General features: G+C 28.2%; 1 protein-coding gene across 1 annotated transcript; it reads right to left on the bottom strand.

The window, feature by feature from the left end:
- Positions 1-220: 220 nt before the first annotated feature.
- On the bottom strand, positions 221-27,725 carry LOC127291281 (transcription factor sem-2-like). The gene is made up of 2 exons (XM_051320333.1): positions 27,014-27,725; positions 221-7,530 (listed from the first exon to the last, which is right to left on the bottom strand). Exons 1-2 carry the CDS (start codon positions 27,116-27,118, stop codon positions 6,370-6,372), a joined length of 1,266 nt encoding a protein of 421 aa, XP_051176290.1. The 5' UTR covers positions 27,119-27,725; the 3' UTR covers positions 221-6,369.
- Positions 27,726-27,818: the final 93 nt, after the last annotated feature.

Raw genomic sequence — 27,818 nt, 5'->3', positions numbered from 1 at the left:
TATTTAGTAAAAAAATTATATAAATCCGAAAAATAGATTTTTGGCCGAAAAAGACCGGTTTTTTTTACTTATCTAATTTGTATCTTTTGTTATTTTTTTCAACAAAAATTATTTTATAGGAAAAATTGTTTTTTAAATTCTTTGATTTTTTTGTTTTTGATTTTCTTTTTTTTTTTGGTAATTATTAAAATTCTGAAATTCTTCTTTGTATAAATTCACGTTCTTTTTTTTTTTTTTGTTTTTCACTCGTATTTTTGCAAATATAGAAATATATTTTCTGTTTTTTTTTTAAATATTCTTTTCGCATATATAATTAAGCAAATAAGTAGAACAAAATAAAGTCTCAATTTCGGTTATAAAAAATTTGAATGTAAAAAAAAATTCTAAATATTGCACTTTGGTGTACTTTGATTGATAGAAAGGAAAGAAATACAATGTTGTATATAGTAAAACAAAAAAAAAAACGCTTTATGGCACCCAGAAAAAACGGATTTTTTGAAAATTAAATATTTTTCTAAATTTTGCCATTTTTTTTCCAAAGGGGAAATAATTTTTTTTTATTAAAAAATACACGTTTGTCAGAAAAGAAAAATAATAAATAAAATAATATAAAAATATAAAATAATAATAAATTAGTGAAAAATAAAAAAAAAATTCTAAATGGTAAAAAAAAATAATTTAAAAACTCAAAAAAATGCAACTAAAACATTTTTTTCAATTTTTGTACACCAAGAGCAATATTCGAAATAGAGTTAAAAAAATAAAAAAAAAAAAAATAGATGACTCTCTTTGAAAAAAAAGACTATTTTTTTTCCTGAACATCGTCTCTCAAATTGGACATATATACACGCTAAAAATTTGTTAGAAACTACTACACACCTAATTCTGCCGTATCATATACATATAATATATATATATATATTTTTTGTATGATTCTTTTTTTAAAAATTGAAAAAACTTCTAATCGTAACGAATGAGTGCAACCGGCAGATCGTCAGGGCTACCAGAGTCGTACAACTTAATACTTATTTGAGCATCGATATCTTTTTTTTCATCATCATCATCATCATCATTATTATTATTATTATTATTCTTTTGTATATCCCTCGAAAAATTTGCGGTAGTGGGAAGAGGGGGGGAGGACAATAAAAAAAACTATATATATATATATATACGGTCCTGACAAATTACCGAGGGACCTCGCAAAATAATGGTGGACGTAATTTGACCCTTGTGCGGGAGAAAGGAGGCCTGAAAATGAGCAGAAATTTGACCTCGTCTCTCCCACAAAAAAAAAAGAGAAGAAAAAAAAAAATAAATAAAAACTCGTCTCAAATCAGTTAATAGTTTTTCACATTTATTTTTAACAAAATTTTTTATAGTTCTCTGTTTTCAATATTTTTTTTTTTTAATTCCCTTTCAACCTTCGGAGGAAATTTTCTAAAAATAGCAAACTTCATATTTATTTTCTAATAGAATAAATTATATTTATATTTATTTATTATTATATAAATTATATAATTATATAATTGTAATTTATATTTAGACAATTTTAATATATTTATGTATATATGTATAATTAATTTAATAATTAATATTAGGATTTTTTTTTCTTTTTTTCTTTTTTTAATGATAAGTGTCCTTATCGAGGTTCTATTGAATCTGGATAGATGGACTTTTTTTTCAAATATACAGAGGACCCTCGATAAATGGTCTAGTGATTTTTTTTCGTTTGAATACTAAATTATTATTTCTATATTTTTTTTTTTTTTTTTTTTTTTATAAACGTCCACTTATCGAGAGTCGACTGCATCTTAAAACATTAGAGTTCTCATAATATTTCAATATTTAAATATTTATAGGAGATTAAATATATTCAAAGATATCAATAAATATTTAAATTTTCAAATTCGATTAATAAACAAAGAGTAAATAACACAATTATATTCCTCCGATGGTGTCTTTGGAAGAAAAAAGAAAAAATTCCCTATTTTCTGATGATCCCTTTCTTTTTTCATCTCGATTCAATTTCCTCATGAAATTCAGTTTCATTTTTTTTTCTCCCTCTTTTCTTATCGTTTAGATCTTATAGAGCGACTCTTTTAAAAAAAACGTTTACACAAATACGATACGAAAAAAAAAACTTTATAAAGCCGATTACAAAAAATTTCTTTACAAAGACAAAGCGATTTGCTCTCTTTTTTTATTTATTATTATTTATAAATCTAAATATTGAAACTCTTTTTATAAACCACGAGTAAAAAATGATTTTCCTTTTTTGAAAAAATTCACGCACACTTTAATTTTTAGTCATTAAAAAAACAGAAAGAAAAAAATGAAGAAAATTTCTGTATTGGCACAGGAATTTTTTTTTGTGGGTCTCGATTTTTTTTTATATCACGAAATCCTCGATTGCAAAAAAAATTCAGATTATAATTGCATGCGACACGTGTTTTAAAATTTTTTTTTTTATAGAAGTGTGAGAAGAGTGAAGTGGGGGCTTTTATTCGCAAACAAAAATGGCGGCTCTCTGATTGCCCACCTCGTGAATTCATTTGCGAATAAAACCACCGAAAACTTGTAACTAATCATTAAATTCTTTACGATTAGATTCCCTTTAATGGCAGAATTATTATTTTTTTTTTTTACAACAGTCTTGAGATTTATTTGCACTTCTTTGTTTTTAGTCAAAAAAATTTTTTTTTGCACTTGTGTCAAATTGCTTTTTTACTAATAATTATTAAATCTAATTCTTTGAGAGAAGAGACAAAAAAAAAAAAAAAAAAAAAAAAAATGGGAGTACATGCAATTACAAAAAGCCTGATATGTTTTTTTTTTTTTTTGCCTTCTGAGAAAGAGAAAATATTTAAGATTTTTAAATATTTTCCTTGATACCCAAAAAACAATGGCAGTTCTTTAGTCAGACTTTCAATTCCAAAATTCAGGTAAAAAATACTTGTGGTACGAGTTTCTGGATGAGTTGGTTTTTTTTTTTGCACGGAATCTCGAAATTCATTAAACGTCTCCTATAATACATATTATTTTTTTTTATTTAATTTTCTTCAGAGATACATCACATCACAGCCTGCAGTATTTTGTATAATTGTAGCGGTTATGATTTTGTTTTATTTTTATTTATTTTTTTTTTTATTGAAGACGTGTTTTCCTCTCCTAATCCAGAAAGAAATTTTTATTAAATATTTTTTTATTTCATTTTTTTTTAAACATATTTTTTATCTTTTGGCCCTGCTTTCGATTTTGTACGACAGTTTATTTCAACCCTTGATCGGAGGTGCTCAGGCACTGATTTTCATTTTTATTTATTTTTTTTTTTTTTGATTTTGAAATTCTATATTTTTATTCGATGCTACAGTTTCTATTTCAATTTTACTTTCGATAAATATTTTTTTCATTTTTTTTTAAACAAAAATTTAACCCTGACACGTCTGGAACTCGCAAAAATGGCAAAAAAAAAAAAATTGTCTCGCAAAAAGCAAGAAACGACAGAGAAAGTCTTAGTTATGAGGAAAAAAAAAAACGGTAGTGGGCTCTCGCTGGTATTAGTAGTCTAACGTAAATAACTTTAAGTAATTAAAATAAATGTAAAAGAACATGAGATCAAAGTTTGATATTGTTAGTTCCTCAAAAACCGGAAGTACCGTTTCGAAAGGAACAAAAAAAAAACTGCACTTCCCTCCTGTAGAGGGCAATATTATTATTAAAAAAAATAATAAAAAAAAAACATTCAATCCCACTATGAAAATCTGTCTCCGAATTTCGAGTTTGCACAAGTTTATATAAATGTTTTTTTTTTCTGACTAGGATGGGTTTCAGTCAATAAATCAAAAAATGGGGATTTTTTTTTTATTAAAACGACAAATTTTTCGCCATTTTTCAATTTATTGAATGAATTTTTTTTTTTTTTTATTTTGTTCATCAAAAACCATCCTGTATTATTTATTATTGGTATTTGTATTGCGTATTTATGACTTGACAAGAGTTGGAAACGAATCGATATATGCAGGACGTGGCAAAATTTCGTGTTAAATAAATTTTCTATGTTAACAGTCAAGCCTCGATAATCAATTTTGGAAATCGCTTTTTTTAATTGACACTTCTGAGAATACAGTGGACCCTCGAATAATTGTCTCGACATTTAATCGAGGGTCCAGGATTTTTATCAGAATATATATTTCCAAATGGACGATAAAAATTTTCCACAATTTTTAAATACAGTGAATCCTCGATAATTGTTCACAATTTTTTTTTTTTTTTTTTTGTAGCAATTATCGAGGTTTGATTGATTTTGAAAAAAAAAAATTTTATTTTTTGAATTGAAAAATAAAAATTCTTATCGAGAATCGACTGTAGAAATTTTCCAATCTTGCATTTCGATTTGTTCCCTTCCTCGAAACGCCTTCCTCTTTCTCTGACTTACGACGTAGGATTGCTTTCATATATACTACAAGTGTTATATATTACTAAATATACCGATATACACAACATTTTTTTTGGATCGGCGAGCGTCAATCGGCGACAAATTTTCGAGGCACGTTTTTTTATTTTCTTTTTTTTTTCTCTCATCAATAATCTAGAAACGATGCCTAGAAATTAGTGATTTTTTTTTCTCTCTCACAAGTGGAGAAAAAAGAAATTTTCACTTGCCCATTAACGCTCGGCGGTCCTTTAATTATTATTATTATTATTTTTTTTTCGTAGAAAAAGAGCGTTACAAAACTAGTATGCTACAGTAAATATACAAAAACGCTTATATTATACTTTTTTTATCGGCGCGAATATATATATATCGTGTGTGTGTGTTTTTTTTTTAAATTTTCTTTTTTATATTTCAAAAAAAAAAACAAGAAAATTTTTTGCCTTTACAATATTAGCAATTGAGAGACGATCGAGCGCTTATAAAAAAATAATAAAAAACACTTTTTTTTTCTCCACATTTTCATCCTGAGATTTTTTTTTTTTTAGCCAAAAAATAAAGGAACAAAAAATTTCTACAATACAAATACAATACAAGACAATATATATATATATTTTTTTTTTACTTAATTACTTAACTTTACCTAGGAATTGAGAAAAAACACAAAACTTAAAATATTACTCCTAAGTATACAAATACAAAATTTTTTTTTTTAGAAAAACGATTAGATTTATTTTTTATATATATTTATAAATATATAGTGAAATGACATTAAAAAACGCGATTAAATTTTTATAAATAGAAAGTCCACACTAAAAAAAAACAAATATAAAAATATCCTAGAGGATTTAAATTATCCTTTTTTTAATTCTTTTTTTAAAATATGTTTTAAAAATATTTTTTAAAAATATTTTTTTAATATTTTTAATTATGATTTTTTATAATTACGAATTTTGTTTTTAAAAATAATGAAAATACGTTTTATTTATTTTTTATATTTCCTTTATAATTTTACTTTGAAAAAGCCAAAGGGGAAATTTCGTATCGGATTTCAAATGTGGAGGATCACTTTTTTTTCTCTTCTTGACGAAATTCGACAGAATCGTGAATCTCGATTGATTCGAGAGATTTTGAATCGAAAGAAACCGGAAGTGCAACCAACTTCCGGTTTGATTTCAATTTTCTTTTTTTATATATATATGTATATATATATAGCAACATAATACTGGCCTTTTATTTGAAGAAACTCAATTCCGAATTTCGGGGAAAAATTGCAATCGAACGCTGAGAGAAATGGAGGAGAATCTTTTTTTAGAAAAAAAAAATATATAAACATGGATCAATTAGAAAATAAATTTTGTCCTTTTTTTTAATGTATAAAAATTTTCTGAATATAATTTCTCATGTTTTAAGCAAAAAAAAAAATTTCCGCTAATTTGTCAATTGAGCCGAAAAAGAACAAATTTCTCACAATTGTCCATCATTCAAAAAGTCCTGACCGCAAAGCCTTGAAAGGTAAAAAAAAAAGAAAGAAAAAACATTGAAAAGATTTTTCCCAAAGGATGTTAAGATTCTCCTCACCTTGGCCAAACTCTCATCAGGGCTTCCATAGCGTAACCGGTTTCAGTTTGAAAGCCTGGGACGCAAAAAAGAAAACCCCACCAACCGAAACCGCAGAATACTTTGGAAAGAGAGGCAGGAAACGTCACCTCAAAATTCTGATCGCGACAAATAAATAAATAAAGAAATAAATATATTACAATATAAACTTCCGAATTGAGTTTCTCCAAAAGATCACTCCAACAAACTTTGTTTAAAAAATCCAATTTTTTTTTTTTTTTTTTTGATTCCAAATCTCTCGAAATTCTAATATCACTTCCTCCCTTGAAAAAAAAAAATTCTCGATCGTCAATGTTTTTTTCTTTTGTTTCTTTTTAAAAACTACCCCATTCGTTATGAACGCCGATTGACGACAACATATCCGTGACATCAGGTGTGCAAGTGAATTCAAAATGCGATCCACTGCTGGAGCTTGATGTTTCAAATGAATCAAGATCAGTCGTAATTGTGTCCATATCGAGATCGAGTTTAAAGTCCGGTTGAATTTGAAGGAGATCCGTTGATGAGATTTGCAATAGTGAATCAAGATCACCAAGATTGTGATTCGTTGTGTCGTCAATATTTAATTTAGAATTCGTCGTCGTCGTCGTTATTGTTGGAACACCAGTTGTTATTGGTGAACAATTGGAAATTGAATTATTGACAAGTTGAATTGTTGTTGTACCAGTTGTGATGTCGTGTGGTTCTTCCTTAACAAAAACATTGTCCAATGATCGACATGATGTCGTTCGTTGATAGTTGCTGCTACTGCGTGCAAGGGATACAAGATCACCACCAAATGAGCTCACCGATGATAATAAACTGTCATTAAGGAACTCGTTGTATTCAATATCAGATTCTTGTTTAACTTTAGTTGCCGTCGTCGTTGTTGTTGTTGTCGTTGTTTGAAGACAGCTTGAATCAATGAAATTGTCATCGTAAAAACTTGCCGATTCAGGTGAATCGGGTGTGTCACATGATGGACTACTTGGCACCTTGGCAGTGATTATTGGCGGTAAAGGCGTATAATCTTGTTGTGGCCTTTTGTCAAGGGCAAGTTTTATCTTGAGCCTTGAGACAGGATTTGTCGTTGGTGGCGATTGGAGCCTCTTGATTGGCGATTGGGTATTATTATTATTTGAATCGTTGCGCATTTTTGATGGTGAAATATTTTGTTGTGGTGACATTGACAATTTTTTAGTTTTTTTGAGTTCCTTACTTTTTGGTGAGGGCGATGGTTTTGTTGTTTTTTTCCTCGGTCTGTATTTATAATCGGGATATTCAACCATGTGCAATTGTCGTAATCTTTCGGCTTCCTCAATGAATGGCCTTCTTGCCTCATCGTCCAATGTTTTCCATCGACGACCCAATCGTTTACTGATTTCCGCATTGTGCATATCGGGCTGAATCTCACAGATCTTCCTACGCTCAATTTGTGACCACACCATAAAAGCGTTCATTGGTCTCTTAATGTGATTGGGATTATTTTTCTTGGTCTGTAACAGAAAAAGAAAACATTTGGTTAGGGAAAAATTAGAAAGAGAATTTAAAAATATATATATATTAATCGAAAATTTGTTTTTTTCAGGTCATATAGTAAAAGGAATCGATGCAGTTAAAAAAAAAGGTTTTATTGAAAACTGGAAAAGACAAATATTAAAATAAACGCTTTTTTTTCCTTTAAAATTCAAAAATTTTTAACACAATTTAAAAACGAGACAGATTTTTAGATTCCGGGACTTCTCTCAAGTTTTACGGCTCGGTTGCACGCCCACAAGTCAATTACTGGAGTGTAGCCATAACATTTTTTTTTACTGCGTTTCTTAGCCGGTTGCTTTTATAGGACCTCGCCCATGTGTTTCGAAGGACAAGCGCATAATCGAAAGTTCCACCGAGATGGCTAATATGTTTAATAATTATTTTACAACTTCTTTCGAAAGACGCACACACGAATCGACTATAGAGAAACTGATTTTTTTTTCTATCATTTCTTTTTCTATTCAATTATTACTTAATTCTATGGTTTATTTAAAAAAAATAATAATAATAATAATACAAAGGCCCACATTATTATATTTTCTACCGGATTTTATTGACCGAGTTTTCAATCATCGTGATTCAAAAAAAGAATATTGAACGGAAAATGCAATAAAATCAATAATGATATTAGAAAATAATAAAAACGGTAATTGATAAATATATTGTTAAAGTATTGTAAAAACAGTAATTGTAAATTTTTTTTTCGTAAAAACAGTAATTGTAAAATTGTAAAAAGAATAAAATACGTTATACGCGGTAAAAAGAATAATTGGAAAATATCAAGTATAGTAAAATATAATAAAAAACGTAAAACAAGAGGATAAAAAATTGGAAATAGAATAATATATATAAAAGTATGAAAAAAGTAATGACGAAATAAATTAGATAATGGGAAAAAAATTAATATCAAAAGAGTTTTGAAAGTAGATTAACTTTTTTTCTCTAGCACCCACTATTGCAAGTATAAGTATATAATCAGCTCACTTTGAAATAATAATCAGACGAATTAACGTCGGTCTTTACACATGGTTTACATGGACATTTCACGTTCGAGTGAAGATATTCCCTATACGTTAATCTCGGGTTCCCTTTGGCTTGATATAGAATCAACGGAAATGGAACGTGAATGCAAGTCCTGAATGTCTATTATGGAGGAGCTTAACCCTTTGACGTACTTAGCTTGAGTAGAGTCGGATTTGCAATGGTGCCACCTGCAACCCCTGCAGCAAATCTCGATTACCGTATATACCTACTCCGATCCCAATCGCATTTTCTCCACATCAATAAACCATGATCCCATATTATACAAAACGTTAGCTTTCAATTTTCCCTTTTTTGCTCCCACTCTATTTCTCTCTAAAAAAAAGTCTCGCATTTTCAGTCAATTTTCTCTTATTTTTTTTTTTTTTTTTTTTTGACATATTCATTTCGGTCATTCTCTTCGGTTTCTTTAGCACTTGAGACGGGTGGTACCTTATGATAAATTCAACTCGGGACGTTTCAACATCGTAAAAGCCTCGCCGCACATAAATATTGCGCTCCACATTAATTTTGACCCCTTTTTTAAAAGCCCATATCGTCGTAACGAGAACGGAGAACCGTTTTCTCAAAAGAGGGGGGAGGGAGGGGGAAGAGACCGTTAAAAAAATTGAATTTTCAAAAAGTTGTATTTTTAGAAAAAAAAATTGAATTATTGAAAAGAGTGTATGATAAAAATCGGAAGTTGATAATAAAGAATTTTTTTCCTTTGATTCTTTCTCCCCTGATAAGGCATATATGAACTTGGGTATATATATATATATATATATATGGAAGACATTTTTCTTTTCGCATACAAATAAATGCAGTGATGCCAATCGCGAATGTATACCACGTAGAGATAAACTGTCACTTTGGTGAACGAAGGCCGCGAACAAGAGTTGTGTGTTGAGATGCGAACCTACCTCTTGGCTTGACCTTAAGTATTTTACTTCCGTCAGCTGCAGGCTAATAGCGAATAATATATTATATCCCATCCACTTATATCTTCTTTAATAGCATTAGTCAGGTTCCCAAGATACGTGTTCATAACTTCTTTCAATCAAAACAATCTGTTTTATTCTTTATACTGTCCCTGTCAACTTTTTTTTCTCTTTTATATATATACATATATGCCTCTCCAATCCCAAACATTTTTCAATCATAAATCATAAAATAAGCCGACTCACTTTTTTTTATCTCGACAAAATTTATATTCTTCATTAACTCCTCTCGCTTATTATTATTATTATTATTATTATTATTATTATTATTATATTTTTTCTTTTCTCTACTTTTCTTAGTTTTTACTATTTTAAGAGTTATTATTTTTTATTACTTTTAATATTATATTATTTTTATTTATATTTTTTTGTTATTATTTATCATTTGTTTTTAATTGTATTGATTTTCAAACTCATTGGCGATGTTTATGTAATGATTTATATAATAGCGAGGTAGTTTCATTTATTGATTAAATTGTAAGCGTCGCGTTATAGTAATCGAAACTGGAAACATATATATATGCGATACGAAAAGGAAAGCGAGAAGAAGGCACATATCGAGTTTCTACTGTAAAATAGTTACGTTTTTTTTTTGTCGTCCTCTGGAAGATATTGATGAAGTATATAAAGTATAGAATTTCAAAATCAGCAGAGCAGAAATTAAAGGCCGGAAATTCCAACGGAATTGAACGGAATTAAATACTTGTGGTTGAATTTTCGACTTAAATGGAGAGAGCGGACGTCATGTTTGGCTTTTGTGGATATATATATATATATATATATTTTTTTTTTAATTCCGATAAGGGAAGGGTAGGCATGTAAGGAAATAACTGCGCGAAACCCCAAGGATCCTCTCGTTGTTGACGCAACAAGCACCTTGTTCTTGAATCTCTCGCGAGTCTCTATGTTTGCTTCCTTGTACTTTTAAAGAGGCGACGTTACTTTATATATATATTCTCGTGTAAGCGTCCTTAAAGAACACGGAATTGTCATTTGTATGATGACGTGAACGTGACGAAGTTTCAGAATTGCATTTCCGGATTTTTTTTTTTTAGAGGTTATGTTTGGAAAAATCTATTGAAATATTTTTTTTTATTAATTTCCTCTGTAATTAATTTCCCATGTGGCTTCCTCTCGTATATTTTAGGTTATGTAAATCTTCACCTCGAGAGATTTATAAAAGTTGATAAAATTCAACAATAGCGAGATTAGTTATTTCAATAATATTTTGAGATTAAATTAAAAATTTCAATTAAATTAAAAATAAAATTGAGCTAATTTATAGGCCTCGGCGTGAATGACGTGGTGAAATATGTTAATGAGCCGATTCTGGGAATGAAGAATAGATTATATTTTGAAAATAAAAAAAAAAAAAAAAAAATCATTTCCAATGACATTAGTATTATAGATGTATATGTATAGGATTCAAGTCGAAATGCAACGTGCGTGTAATGTCTGGTAATCGTTCTTGGTGTAGGCCTTGAATCTGTAATCGTTCATTTTTCCATGCGCTGTTAAATTATACTTGGCGTCTGCGGTTTACGTGAGGCAATACACGATTGGAGGAGTGGCTCTTAACCCACTGTGCATTAAAACAAAATACAGAAAAAAAAATGAATAAATAAAAAGAGACGAGGTTGGAAAAAAAAACGAGACTTAATGTTAATAAATTACATCTCTCAAAGCCGGAGACGTTCGGTAGCTAATGAAGATTGATTCCAGTCATTAAAGGACTTTCTATATAGATAGCACCTAATGTTCGGGTATTAAACAAATTTACAAGAATGATACACACCGGGATAATTAAATTCATGTTAAAAATCCAATTTCAGATAATTAAACTATCTCTTTTAATAATGTTCATTAAAATCCGCGCCTCGGGTGTTTCATCTTATATATATTGTTAGTCCTAATTGAGCCCTCTTTTGCTTTCAAATTATGGAAATTTGAGAAAAATGTTATTCTAACTGAAAAATTCTCGAAAATCTTTTATAAAATTTTCTTCCGCTCGTTACTCACGAAGAAAAACGTCTTAATCCAAAAAGCTTTTTCAACAAGTTATTCATATTGTTCGGTGGGTATTTTATTTTTTGCCAAGGGTCTGCTACCTGTCATGCAAAAGAAGAAAAAAAAAAAATAATTCTCTATTGGAATTGGACACTTGACCATCGAGATAGTTTTCATGGTTTATATTATATATAGATGGCTTTCCAAACGTTGGACCCTTGGGGTGTATTTGTAAGAGGCGGAGTTCTCAACAAGAGGAAACTTTACGCGCACCATATGGTCATTGAAAGAGCGAAAGAGAGAGAGAGATCATGGTCTATATTTTCACCATCGATCTGAGTCGATAACTCGATTGACTCGAAGCAAAAATATATATAATGCAAATGCCAGTTGTAATTTTCTGTTTGAAAAATCATTGGAAAGAAAAAAAAAAAATTCTCAAGTTAAAGGGAAGAGTTGTATAACCCGAGGGGGGCAAAAACGCCATTGCATTTGTTACCTTTCCCTCCCCCCCCAACACCCCTTTTTTACCTGATGGGAAAATAACAAAACCCAAGTACCATTTGTGAGAGAGAGATAAAAAAAAAAAGAAAAGAGAAACAGATGCGTGTGCAATGAAAAAGAGAGCAGCGATTAAATGCTCAACTATCAATTATTACTTGTAATAATCAAGGCCTTTGCGCGTACAGCTGGGTCCTGAGAAATTGCCAGTACCCCCCATTTTTTTTTCTTTTTTTACTGATAGAAATCACAATGTAGGCTGGGAATCGGGTATAAATTAAAACCCGGAAGTCGAATCTAATTAATCATTTGATTTAAAATTCAATTTAAAAAAAAAACCATAACCCATTTTTTTCACTTTCTCTTGGCAAAATCAAAATTTTTTTAAAAATGTTAGAAATATTATTCACTTTGCAATATAATTTCGCTCTAAAATTGGGTATATTTATTTAAAATCAATGAAATTTTGAAGAGACATTCTAGAGGATGGCAAGAAATGATTCCGCACAATATTTTAATTTTTTTCGACTTATTAGCTGAAAATGTAAAACCTAACCTCAAAAAAAAAATCAATGAAATTTTGAAGAGACATTCTAGAGGATGGCAAGAAATGATTCCGCACAATATTTTAATTTTTTTCGACTTATATTAGCTGAAAATGTAAAACCTAACCTCAAAAAAAGAGGCTGAAAGTCAAAATTTATAAATGCGAAGAGAATACAAAGAAGAATGAAATTATATATGTGAAACATTGTATATATAAAAGAATTTCTTCGTCTAGGGTTGAAGCCAGAAACAGTTGTAAGTACCACCTACTCGCAAATGAATAATCGCAAACGCGAATGATGCCAGACCTTGAAAAATTCGTTCCGAGTCACAATATAATTCTGGGAAGTGGTGGTTTAGTGTTTGTGTGAGAGCAAGCCTTCCAATTATCCACTCTATCGCATTGCGAGCGGGTACCGCACCACAGCAGCAGCAGCAGTTGCGGGGAGTTTCTTTTTTTCCCAAGCACTTTGTGTCGCCATTAACTTTAGTCGTTTTAACGCATATAATCGTGTGGACTCGCTGACGAGAAGCTTAAAAGGATATGCTCCCTGGTATTTATATATATATATAGCAGTTACAAGCATTTAAGTTTGATTACAAGACGCTGAAAAACTCTCCCGATAATAGTAACCCATTGAAAATGGAAAAGGGGGGAGGCAATGGGGTCTGGGAAAGGAAGGGGGAGGGGGGGTGTCAATAAAACGCGTTACATAAATCTACATACTCCTGACATCGAGAAACCATTAACAAGGCTTTTAGCCATTGCCCAAGATTAATGTTCGCCTCTCTTTTTCAAAACTTTTCTTAACTTGAGAAAATCGTTACGAACCTTTCAACATTCCTTTTTTTATTGTCTCCCTCTTTTTTTTATATAAATGATTTTTTTAACACTTTGCTTTCGTTTTTTTTTAAATTTTATTTCACAAAATTATTTTTATATTTCATTTTGTTATCTATATACTTTTTTGTATAATTTTTAATTTTATTAGTTTTTAATTTTTTTGTTATCTATATCTACTTTTTTGTATAATTTTTAGTTTCGTTTTTTAATTTTTTTGTATAATTTTTGATTTTTGTTATCTATTTTTTTAATTTGATTTGGAATTTTGTGTTTTACATAAATTAATTTGCGGTAATTTTTTTTTTATTTTATCTTTACTTTCGTTTTTTTTTGTTAATTTTATTTTATCTTAATTTTATATTTTATATTTATTTCATAATTATTTTATATTTATTTTATCTTTATTTTCTTATTTACTATCTTGTTTATTGCAATTCTATTTAATTCTATTTTTTAAATATATTTATTATTGACCTATTTTTGATTTTATTTTAATAGTTATTTTATCTTTATTTTCTTTTTTATTATCATGTTTATTGCAATTCTATTCTATTTAATTTTTTCTTATCATACTTTTGATTTTATTTTTCTACTTATTAAATATTCAAACTAATATTTTAAATTATTTTTTTTGTTACAGTCAACAAATTCAATCATCGAGGGATCAGATTTTTATCTTCTTACAAATTCGGTAAGTTTTTAATAATTATATTTCTTCTCATAAAATTATTATTTATTTATCATATATTTATTAACATTTTCCCTCACTTCGTCATAAATTCAAATTTCCACTACAAAAAAAAATAATAATAATAAAAAAACAACCGTAAAATAAACATTAAACCGGCAATTAAAATTATTTATTAGAAAAATTTAATTCGAATGTAGCAATAAACTTCAATTATTTGCCATTAGGAAAACCTAATAAATTAATTATTCCAATAGTTTACGAAGAGGCAAAACAATTTTTTAATGATTCATAAAAACGGACAATAAAGCGTGTGAGAGAGAAAAAAAAATACATATAATACATATAAGAAGCGGTTAAGTAAAAAAAAACAAAACGTTAAATTAAATTAGATAAAAAAAAATTTGAATTGAAATAAAAGAATTGTCCGTGCAAAATGAAAAATGGATGTGAAATAACAAATTCTACGAAATTGCGCTCACGCGTATAATTATTGTACATTACGTATGGACTCATAAAATTCCTCACATTGGTCATCTATGTTAAATGGATGATTGACAGGAAAATTTTTCATCTCTTTTTTTTATTTTGCATTTTTTTTTTTTTGCATCATCATATATTGCCTTCGATTTTTTTTTTTAACGAGAAGTCCTTGAGATCTGGGACTGTTTTTTTTTTAATGCAACAATTATTGAATTGTGCGCGCGCGCGCGCGTGCAAAAGATCGCGCGTTTCTGATCTACGATTTGCGTCGATTATTATATATAGAAACTGTGTGTGTGTGTGTATGCTAATCGTATACCCCAAGAGCACATGGTGTGAAATTATACTTTCAAATCGTCCAAGATAGACGTACGGTCGTTGTACCAGAGAATGATCACGAGTGCGTGTGTGCGCAAACTTTAAAACCAAAGATATATCCCACTCTCATAAACATACACTTCATAATTCACAACGTAAATAATAATAACTATGTGCGAAACGCGTGTGGATAGAAAAAAAAAAAACATTGTAATATTTTTAAATACCCAATAATTATTATTTTAATTTTATTATTATTATTTATTATCAATTATTGTTGTTATTATTATTATTTATTATCAATTATTATTGTTATTATTATTATTATTATTATTATTATTATTAAATATATAATTAGTTTCTGTAAAAGAATATATTCCCTTTTGTAAACTACGCCCTTGGCCGAAGGGATAAGAGTTATAACTTAAAAACCGTAGGTGAGGGGTTCGAGTCCCGGTGTCGATAAAAATTTTTATTTAAAGAAAAAAAAATTAAAAAAGTTTTTAAAATAAAATTTTTAAAACTATTTGAAAATAATTATTTTCATTGTGATTTTTGGCTCGAAGATTCGCGAATACAATATATGTGTGTAGGACGTTACACGTCAATCAACAAGAGAGTCTATTTTATTTCTATGAACGAATTATTAGGTGGGGAAAAAGAATTTTCAAGAATTTTTGGCATCTCAAAGTATAATATAATGAGCCGTTTCCGATAGTAGAAACGGAAGTCATTTTGTGATTTCCTGGCTATGCGCCAATATTTTCCATTTGACTCTAAATAATCTTTGCGCACACGCACAACTTTGAAAAGTCGTCATATCATTTGTCCTGAGTGACGCAAAAACATTTATATATATTGTAATCGCACTGTCCTGCTGGCCCACATTACATTTATCAATCCCCTTCTCTCTCCTATTTTTGTCTCAGGATGTGGAATGCATCGTCCTGTATTATATATAATTTTATCGTATATATGTCATCTTTATCTGTTCACATTTATTCTTGTTTTTTTTATACAAAATTGCGTTTTTTTAGGTTAGGTTTCGCATTTTTTGCTAACAAGTGTTTAAAAAAAAATAATTGTCACCTAAACATTGTGGAATCTTTTCTTGCCATCCTCTAGAATGTCTCTACAAAGTTTCAATAATTTTGAATAAATATTCCCAATTTTATAGCGAAATTAAATCGCGAAGTGAGGATAGTTATCCCTACTAACGTTTAAAGTGATTATTTTTCAAATCAACTATTTTTACATCTTCTATATTCAATAGCGCACAATTGACATTGACCCAGTTTAGATGAAAATTTATATATCTCGAAAATCGCTAAATAACAAACATAACCTTTAAAAGACAGGAATTTTCGAAATGCTAATATATAAATTATCAAGTGAGAATCTTTGTGAGAGTATATTTCAAAAGCGACATCATTTGGAAACCTAATTAAAAGAAAATGTTTAAGATTACATTAACCTTAAACGCGATTGAATCCCTCTCGCGCGACGATGGGAATATTTAAATGAAATTCAGTTATTTTCACTATACAAAACATTTGATAAATAAATCGCGATCCTATTGAACTTCTCTCTCTTCTTTTTTTTTTTTTTTTTTTATTGGGCCTATATAGAGTCTCGGGAAAGGTGAGATGGTCGCGTCGGTAGAATTGGAGATCGAATTGGAAATGGCGATTAAGACTCGGGAGTAATATTGCTGGAAATGTCGGTCATACAACGTAGGCGTGATCGTTCCCACGATCTCCTGTGCACCGTGAGTGCTCATATACACATCCCGCGATACTCTCATGTCTCTACGTTTCAGCACTAGAAAGATGTTTATATATATATATATATATATATATATATATATACATCTTTTTAGTACTGAAACATATATGTATATATAAAGAGAGAGAGAGGGAGAAAGATTTTCCAATCGTTAGATGTGCCCAGCAGTCCCAACAAGGTCGACCCCTGTCGAGAATATACGATCTTTACTCAAGATTAAACCTTTCACCTTGTCAAAAAACACCTTATAAATCACTTTTTCCCTTTGATAATCAGTTAACTCCTTCTGAAAGGTACTCAAATTTCATTAAACACGTGTTTTTTTTCGATTTCGTTTCGAGATTGCGCGATAGCTTAGTGTTTAAGGTGGCATTCGATTACTATGTACCGAGGTTCGAGTCCCTGCACCTGCAGTTTTTTTTTCTAATTTTCAACTTGGGCAAATTATTCCTTACCGAAAATTGCGAATTTTTGTGAGGCCAAGAGTTAACATAACCTTAAAAAATTCATTGAAATCGAAAATAACCGATATGAGGACAATTGTTCACTCGAGAAAAAGTCACTTGTAAAATATTGTTTACTTTTATAAAGATTGTTTAAAGTTATTGGAGATCGAACTTTCGAGGTGAAGGTATTTTTGACACTTAACCTATTTTTCAAATTTTTTTCCTGGTAGTAATAGCAACGATAATACAAAAACAAAAATTATAATAGCAATATGGTAAGATAACTAAAAATATGATAATAGTAATAATAATAAAATTTACATAATATAATCAATTATTGATAATTATTTGTATATCGTAATTTTTGTATTAATAATTAATTAAATAATTTTTTTCATTTTTATTTTACTTTTTAATTTAATTTAAAAAAAAAAAGTGAGGTGAATTATCGCTTATTCTCTCTTTCTTTCTCTCCCGCATATGAATACATATTATAATATTTTAAGAGAGGCCGCGGCACATGGAGAAGGTCCGGTTGCAAAATATTGGTCGATTAGCGTCTCGCTTAAAGGAGCAACGGTATTACAAAAGTGACAGTGAATCGAGCGGGGCGAGCCTTCGCGGTTTCACTCGCTGCTGAAAGCGATGCATGCTGCACGCGTTCGCATAACAGAATAGACAGAGCGCGTCATAATTATTATGATACGCGTGCAAGCATCCTCGATCAGCGGCAGCAAAAGAAAAGAGATAGTCTTTGCAATTGGGAGAGGGAAGAGAGCGAGTGAGTGAGAGAGCGTAAGAGGAGCGCGTGTGCCTGCGCGCGCACAAACCAGAACCATGAGAGAATGAGATAACAACTAATATAATCCCCCATATATATATATATATACATATATATATTTATATAATTATTTAATTTTGCCACGAATATGTATTTTTTTCTTAATTAAATTAGATTATGATAATTTTTTTTTTTGTAATTAATATTCACTTTAACAGTAATTTTTGTTTTCCTTGATATTAAACAAAGATTTGTTTTTATTTACGAAATATTTTTTATAATAATAATAATAGTTATATATTTAAATATATTATATTATTCTTTTAATATTAATGTATATATTAATGTCCGCGGAAATTAATTTAAATTTTATTATTTTAGAGACAAATTTTTTTTTGCCTTTTTTTTTTTATTTAATCGTTTCAAATGAAATGTGGAATTTTTTTTTTATATATATATCGAAATTTATGCGGAACTTTTAATAAGGAAAAAATTGCTCATTAAAATGCCGTTGCACTTTTATCAATATATCCAAGAATCTAATCTCTCTTGAGTGTTTCAGATTACATACATTTTTATCTATATGCCTATCAAAAACCGATAATGGGTTGTTGCAGAAAAAAAAAAATACAAATATTATTCACGATTGTATAGAGACAAAGTTAAGAGAAGAAAACATTTTAATTTCAAATCAATATTTTTTTTTCTTTTTGTCAATAATTAATCACAATCATTCGTTTTAACGATATATATTATTTTCATTACTATTATTATTATCACCATTACCTTTATTATTATTATTATTATTATTATTTTTATTATTATTATTATTATTATTATTATTATTATTACTATATTATTATTTCTATTATTATTTTTATTGTTATATTACCATTGCTATTACTATTACTAAAAAAAAAATAATTTGGAAATAGGTTAGGTGTCAAAAATACCTCCACCTCGAAAGTTTTAACTCAAATAACTTTAAACAAGATTAGTAAAAATAATCAATATTTTACAAGTGGCTTTTTTTTGAGTGAACAATTGTCCTCATATCGGTTATTTTCGATTTCAATGTATTTTTTAAGGTTATGTTAACTCTTGGTCACACAAAAAATTCGCCTCGATTAAAAATATCACTATTTCGTAATTTTAGCTGTACAAATTGGAGAAAATTTATATAATGAAATATATAGCTTCTAAAAAATTAGATGGCAAGATTATTGTTCCCAAACCGATTCTCGTTTGTATATATTATAAGTGACTCGATATCATATTTCCAATCGAGAATACATTAGAAATTTTTGATCGAAACGAGATTACATATATATAAAGAATCAAACTCTATTATATATATATATATATATATATATATATATATATGAGATTATGATCCACGTATTAAAAAGAAGGAATATTAAACTAATTTATAGGCCTTGGTGTGAATGTGATGAAATATATTTTAATGAGTCAATATTCTTCGAATTAAAAATATGTAAATTGAAAAAAAAAAATATTATTTTTATCAATATATATATATATAAGTTTGGAGTTATCGAATATTTTACCAATATTAATTATTGCTTTAATTTTTTTTTTAAATATATAATAAAAGGCGGAAAAAAAAATGTTAAAGAGAAATAATTTTCGTCCGGAAAAAAGAGAAATATATATATATGGTAAACAAGAAAATTGTTTTGATTCCCTGGCAATTAAAAAATAAAGACTTGTCGAGTTTCCGCGGCAATTTTTTGTCTTAACAATAATGCCTTAATGACACTATTAAAAGGGGTCGTTAAAACTAACGACTATAACACACTCTCCTGCCTTTCATAGTGTAAATGACTTTAATTTCTCTGTTTCTCTCTCTCTCTCTCTCTCTCTCTCTCTCTCTCTCTCTCTCTCTCTCTTGCACGCGCGATTTAAAACGACGACAATTGGTGTAAATTTTGTCGAGGAAATTTTTATTTTATACGCAAGTAAAAAAAAATTTCTATTTTGTCGAGACATTGAAGATTATATGTGTATATATATACATATATATAGCATTTTTATAAACATATGCTTTACATATAATAATTCTCGAGAGTTTTGCACGTGCACATTTGCGTCAAAAAGCATCTTGCGCTATACATATATATACGGAACTAGAATTGCGGCATTGTATTCTGTATATATATATATATATATACATGGCAAAGTAACAGATTGTTGCAGCATTGCCGCAGACTCACAATCAGCTGCAACAATATATATTACTAAAGTCTATAAGTTTCCACGTGTTGCAAGACACCGAGAGCACTGCCCGTTTCACCAACACTATATATATATATATATATTAACGATAATTTAGAAAAAAAAACATTTTCTAATTATATTTTATTTTTTTTATTCTTTTTTTAATCAAATATTTAATTTATATTTCATTGAAAAAAAATAATATTATAGAATACTAAAAAAAAAATTCTAAAAATGTATTTCTTCTTTTGCTTGTAGAAACAATTATTTGTTTCCGTTAGTCGTTAGCCGCGAGGTAACGTGCAGAGTTGTACCACCGAAACGTCAAGGGTTCGATTCCCGGTGTCTATTTATATTTTTCGCAACTTGAGACTAAGTTAAACGTTTTTATTTTTGTTTAGTATATATTATGTTGTTATTATTATTATTATTTTTATTATTATTATTATTATTTTATTATTATTATTATTATTATTATTATTACTATTAGTACTACTAGTAGTAATAGTAGTGTTATTGTTTGTTGTTATTACTTCAAAAACTGTATTTAGTAGATAATTAACACACGATAATCTATTGCTCATCCATAAATCAACCACCGCAGTTTTTGGTGAAATGAAGTCACAAGAAAAAGATAATTTTTCATTTTCTTTCTTAACCCCCTTCCCCCCTCGCCTACTTTTTTTTTTGACAAACAAGGGAAAAATGGTTTGTTTTGACATTGGCAACATTATTTCCAAAGGTCCGTGACCCGGAGGGGTAAACACCATCAAACCATAGTGATATTCAGCTGGCGCAGAGGATTCGTTTGAGCGGAAGAAGAACCGTTAGTCGCGCATTTAGTCCAAACAACGAAAACTTTCAGGTACACACGCAAAGTTCTTCTTTTCTTTCTTTCTTCTTATGTGTTCAAGTTTTGAAAAACGAATATCGTGAGTTATATATTTATTTATTTCCTTTATATTTGGATTTTTTTTTATTACTTTTTTTGCTCGATAAGAAAAGAAGAAAGAAAAAGAAAAAAAAAATGAGAAATTAAATGGGAAAGAGTGAGAGATAGAGTAAAAAACGATATCCTGGGGATTAAGTAAAAGTCACGTGTTTCTTAATAATGCTGCCTCCCCCCCTTTTTTGTAAGACGGGTATACGTATGCAAAATTGGGATTGATTGCGATGACAGAAATATGTCTACGTGAAGTTGCATTCATTATCCCGTTATAAGATCATTAACTGTCACGATTTTCAGCATTTTTTTTTCTTTCTTTTTTTTTTTGTCATATCCCAAAGTAATAAAAAAAAGAAGAAAAAAAAATATGTTAAATTTCTTTTAAGTTAAACACAAAATTTTGTTACAAGTCACAGGATCCTTTTTTTTAAATTTTTAACAATAAAAAAATAACCGAGGGGAACAATTTTTACGAGCATCCTGCTTATTGAAAGAAAGAAAGAGAAAAAAAAGAACAAAACCTGCCCGGAATCGAGCCTCGAGCGGTTAATTTCTCAAAAATGCGCCGCCACATAACCGCGCGGCTATTAATAAGTTTTTTTTTGTCTCATTAGAATATTTTCGAAAGAAATTTTTTATATTTTAAAAATGGTAACTTAAGGTAGAAAAAAATCTTTATTCGGATCGGCGATATTGTTTCTCTAGAATAGGGAAAATTTTATCTGTTTTAGTGAAACATATCGCTGTTTTAGGTAAAGATTTTTTTCCATGTATATTATAACATGCTACAATATTTATTATATTTTATAATTTAAATTAAAAAATTTAAAAAAAAATAAAGAAACCTGTTAAAAATTCAAATTCGTATTTAAAAAAAAAAAAAAATTTCGAACATTAATTATTTGTTGTGGGTAAACCGCAAAAAAAAATCTGTGAACTAGTTTCTAAAAAGGTGAATCAGGGGAAAGCGGTTTCCCTTAAGCTATATATATATATGTGTGTGTAAAAAAAATACAAAAATTAAGGCAGGGGACTACCTGCCGGATGGTTAAAGTGAAGGTCTAGAATTAGAGGCAGGGCCATTAAAGTCCAGAAGGATAATTGGCTTGGGATCACCTTTCGTTTGTGACTTCTAAAAAGTGTCGAATATATATATATATATAGAGGAAAAAAATGATTTTGGCCCCAAATAATTACGGAGTGAGAAAACCCCACACCGCTATGATTTTTATCTTACTCCTCCTCCCCCCTTCTTCTATTTTATTCCGTTACCACTCGACTTGAAATCGAAATCTTACTGATTTGTAAAAAAAAAACAAAAAATATGATTTTATTACAATTTTTAATTTTTTTTTTAAATTGAATCAAGTTTAATTCAAAAATTGATTTAAGGCCATGTAAAAGTTATTCAAATAAAAATTTTAATTTAAAAAAAAAATAAATTAATGACTATTTAAGGCCATGTAAAAGTTATTCAAAATAAAAATTTTTTTAATTTACAAAATTTCAATGATTATTTAAGGCCATGCAAAAGTTATTCAAATAAAAATTAAAAAAAAAAATATTTAAGGCAATGTAAAAGTTATTCAAATAAAAATTTTAAATTGCAACAAATAAACTTAAAAAAAAAATAAATTTTCTTAAAAATAAATTTAAAATAAGAAATATTACAAATACATCAATTATTATTTTTGAAAAAAACAAATATATTTCAACCTCGTGCCGAAAATTTCCCAAGGGGATGTGTCATCTTCCATTTTTTGAGAGGCTTTGAAGATCAATTCTTCGTCTTCGACCACAAAATTCAACTTTTTATATATATATATATATATTATAAAAGGTCATGCTCCTTTTCCTATTCGATCAAGCAAACTCGCTTTTATATTTTCCATGTCCCCCTAAATTCTATATATGACATGTCTATTTTGCCCCTCAAAAAAAAAAATAATAATAATAATAATAATGAAACGACAATATAAAAATCTTCAATCTGGATCAAATTTTTCTATGACTTTTCCTCGTCTTATTATTCATTGTGGTTTTTTGAAATGCGTTACCAAATGGAGAGGCGTGTGTCACTGTCATGAAAGTCTTATTTTTCTCCATTCTTCAAAAAAGTGGAAAATTGATTCTTTTCGTTTTCGAAAAATTTTGTCATTTACGAAATTTTTTTAAAAATTTAAATTTAAAAATCCTTTTTTTAAAAAATATTCTTAAAATTTAAAATTTTGTTTTTAGGTTTAGTTTTGAATTTTTAACCTGGGTTTTATGCATTTTTTTTCTCTTTTTTTTTTTAGTGAGTCGACAGTATGCTCAAAAGTACCGTAAAATTTTGCGTGGCTCCACTTCTTTTTTTTTTTATGGTCAAAATGACCGCAATTATTATGAACCGGACCGAACCCGCACACGATTTATGTCTTGAATAGGGAAAACTCCTTTTTTTTTTTTTGATTTTTTTTTAATTGCATCTACCGTCATCGTAAATTATTTTCAAAAACCAATTTTGAATATCAAGAATAAAAAAAATAAATTATTTTTTTTTATTATTCTGTCACTTTTTATAATTCTCATTATTTTAGTTTTTTTTTGGATAATTTTCAACTACTTTTTTCTAAATTACCGATAAATTAATAAAAAATAAAAATTATTTAATTTCCACGATCATTTAACCGACAGTTGTATTTCTCAATCTTTTAATTTTTAGATTGTTAATTTTATTTTTTTTATTTTACAGTATTACTATTAATTTTCCTCAAATTAAAATTTTTTTTTTTCCACCAAATTTTATAATGATCTAATAGCATTTAAACATTTATTATTATCTGATATTGAACTATTTTTTTTTCTAGTACTCTAATGGCTTTTTTAACCCCCCTCTACACCCCTTGTACCCCCTTCGTCTACAAATTAAGAGAATCCTTTTTCGAGAGAAACCTTTTTAAATTCTTGCCTCGAGATTTTAAATTGTAGGTTCAGAGAGAGAATGAGAGAGAGAGAGAGAGAAAAAAAAGTGGAACTTATATGAAGAGTGCGATACAGTTATAGGTTAAAAAGTTAAAAAGATGGAATAAAAAAAAAATAATAAAAAAAAAAAGGAAATGAAAGGTTTAGTTTGATGCCCTTAGTGATTAGAGTCGTAACCAGATACTTTTCCTCGGATGTTTGATGGAATCTAGAAGGTCACACCGAAAGAGTGAATTTCTACGAAGTTACTACTACCGCGAGGAGTCGATAATAATTTTACAAAAAAAAGAAAAATAAATCTTGATTTTATTTTTCCTTATTTTTTTTTGCTTTTAATTAAACAGAGACTTGTTTTTGCAATCATTGGAGAAATTCTGCGCACTATCTTCCTGCGTTTGATTTTCACTCAAACAGAAATCTTTACAAAGAGCTATTTTTGAACGATTCTAATTGTTAAGTAAACAATGTGCACTCGTGGGCTTTCATCGGATAAATAATCAATATAATCTCAAGGTCGATGCGATGCAATTTTTGGCTTACGTCAAAAAAACAGAAAAAACTATAACGAATTTTACTATATTTTTATTTTTTCACTAATTTGAATTTTATTTAAATTTTTAATTTTTTTTTTTTATTATCAATTATTTAACACATTTTTTGTTTAATTCGAATTTTAATTTTTTTTCACATTTTGTGATTTTATTTTTATTCTTTTGAACCTGCCGCGGAAGTTGTAATGCGATTAGAGTCGATTTAAGTGAAAAAAATTTTTTTTTTTTTCAAATAAATTGTTTTAATTAAATACAACGTTGGAAGAAATTAGTTCACTCTAACGATTTGATACAATTATCGAGGGATTATTTGTTCGTTGCCCTTTTAAAACCCGTCTACAAGAATTTTTTTTTTCTCTCCTTTTAAAAAATATTTTATTTTACTTTTCGGATAAATTGTTAATTTTTATTTATCTATTAATAATTATTTAAAAGAATTTTAAAAATTAATTTTATTTATAATTATTATTATTTTTTTTAATTTTTAACGTAACTTATTTTTTTTCAGTAATCATAAACCGCAGAGGGGAAAAAAACACTTGAAAAATAAAAACTAAAAAAAAAGAGCGTAATCGATGTGAGAGGAGAATACTAAAAATTGTTTATACGCGGTTTATGATCATTTGAATGTCAAATCGAATTAACACCATTCCAGGATGTTTGAAAAATATTTCACTGTTTCTAATTGATTGAAAAAATATTTGTCTTTTTATTTTATTTTTTTTTTCTCTCAATGTAAATAAAATTTCAATTTTCGTTAATATTATTTTTCGTTTAATATTCTCCCGTGTAAACGCGTCACATTCTCGCTTGAATAAAAAAAATCTCCAGAGATGCCAAAATGATATATTGCGCGATTTTATGAAATATTTGAAAACTGATTTTTATTTCGGCATTTTTTTTTTATTTTTTATTTTAATAGGATATTATATATATTTTTTTTAATTAGTTCGTTTTTTATGTGAAATATTTTCAAAACACATTTATTTTACTTTATTATTGAATTTTTTTTTGCTTTATAAATATTAATAATTATTAAATAATTTTTGAATTAGTTAAATAATGATAAATATTTAAAAATTTAATTTATTTTTAGCCAAAAACTCATTTAGAGGTGTGAAAAAAATGTGTTTAAAAAAAACCACCATTAAAAACTTATCAACTTTATCGTTACGGCTCTTTATTACAATATATTCAATGATTCTTTATCACCGGCGAAGTCATTGAACTTTTATGATATACAACAATTTTCGAGTTTTAATATTTAATTTGTCGAAGAAATTATTTAATTTTCTTTTTTTTTTAATTTAATTTTTTACACTGTTTACTTTCATTTATTTGATTTAATCACTTTTTATTTTTCACATAAATTCTTAATTCACATTTTTATTTTTTCACATATTTGTTAATATTTTTAGAATTTGGTTTTCAATCTTTTTTTTCGGTTCAATTTTATACTTCTACTGTTCAGGTTAAATAATTTTTTTTGAATACAATTTTTTGTATATTTACCGAAAAAATTAGTGATTGAAAAAAAAAATTTCTGTTATTTCATCTTAATTTTTCTTTGAAAATAAACTAATTTTTGAAGAATTTTAAACAAAATTTTTCAAAAACATGTCTAAAAAATTTCACATTTTTGTTTTGTATTTTTACTTTGATTTGATGTTACTTTAATTTTTTTTTTTTTTTTTACAGAAACTTTTTTGGTCTCTATATTTTTCACATTTTTGGAACCGATTTTTATTTTTTGAATTTTTCACTTTAGAATTCCGTTTAAATTATTTTTCATTCATTTTCCAAAAATTTTTTTTGACCTTAAGGGTATGTCAAAATCAATGCAATTTTTTTTTGCATCGAAAATCGCACCAACTTTGACATGCCCTTAATAAATTTTGCACGTTTTTTTTGAATTGATTTAAATTTATTTATTTTCACTTTTGAATTTCTTTTTTTTTCACTTTTTAGGTTAGGTTTGGTTGTAAATTTTCTCGAATTAGAAACATTTGAAATTATTTTTTCTAAACTAAATTTTTCCGGTATTGGTAAAATTCGAAAAATGGAAAAAATTAAAAAAAAACTAAATTTCGAAAAATGCGGGAAATTTGAAAAATCAACAGGTTCGAAACTAGTTGACACACAACAACCACCGAAGGCGCAAAGCACACGAGACATGTCAAAGCATATATATCGTTGTCGTCGCACGTGTTTTCAAACTGTTTCGCTATCGATGACAGATCAGAACCACACACTCTTTATTTTTTTTTGTTTTTTAAGATAAATCTCTCACACGAACAATCGAGAGGAGTTTATCTCTTTACCTGTGTTGCATCCGAGTACGGTGTGGATGAATTTTTATCCACCAGTAGCGATCCGAATAACGGCATCCCCGAGCTCGAAGGGCTGTCTTGTTGTTGCGGCACCATTTTTTTTTTAAATTATTATTTATTTTTCAAAACTAATAAACTCTCTTTTTTTCCTCAAAAAAAGGATTAAATATTAAACACTGCACTTTTTGCCAAAGCAGAGCAAAATTTACAGAAAACACCACACAAAATTTAATAATAAAAAAAAACAAATCACGCTTTTTCTCAATTGAGAACAACGCGAAAATGTTTTTTTTTCAGTTCAGAAAGAAAAAAATCCACGTGGTTTTTTGTATTCGCAGCTAGACTCGTTATTTAAGCACACTCAAGTGATTAATTTTTTTTTTTAATAATAACGAAACGTGGCGAACAAAACACTACAAAACTCCGTTTTGGTAAAACTACTGGAAAATTTTTTTTTAGTAAAAAAATATTGCAAAATTTATATTTTTTTCTTGCAAGTGATACGCCGGATTTTTTTTAAATGTGTCTCTCTTTGAAGCAATCGAATTTATGATTCTCTCACGATGAGACGACGATCACGAGGTGACATTTCCACTCGAGCCTCGGTTAACGATGCTCGCTGAACGAGCGCTCGTGTGCTACTGATTCGTTCACGGGAAGACGATTGCAGTGTATACGCACACACCGAGTTTGAAAACTGTGGTCGGCGCTGCATCAGCTGTGCGCTCGCTATACCCCCCACTCTTTCATTCTTACCAACCCCAGTTTACTATGGTTCGCAAGCACACAACCACGC

Source organism: Leptopilina boulardi, unplaced genomic scaffold (genome assembly GCF_019393585.1).
Source record: "Leptopilina boulardi isolate dan_hultmark-lab unplaced genomic scaffold, ZJU_Lbou_2.1 LbouV2_130, whole genome shotgun sequence".
NCBI lineage: Eukaryota > Metazoa > Arthropoda > Insecta > Hymenoptera > Figitidae > Leptopilina > Leptopilina boulardi.
This window is presented reverse-complemented; position numbering and strand designations above follow the sequence as displayed.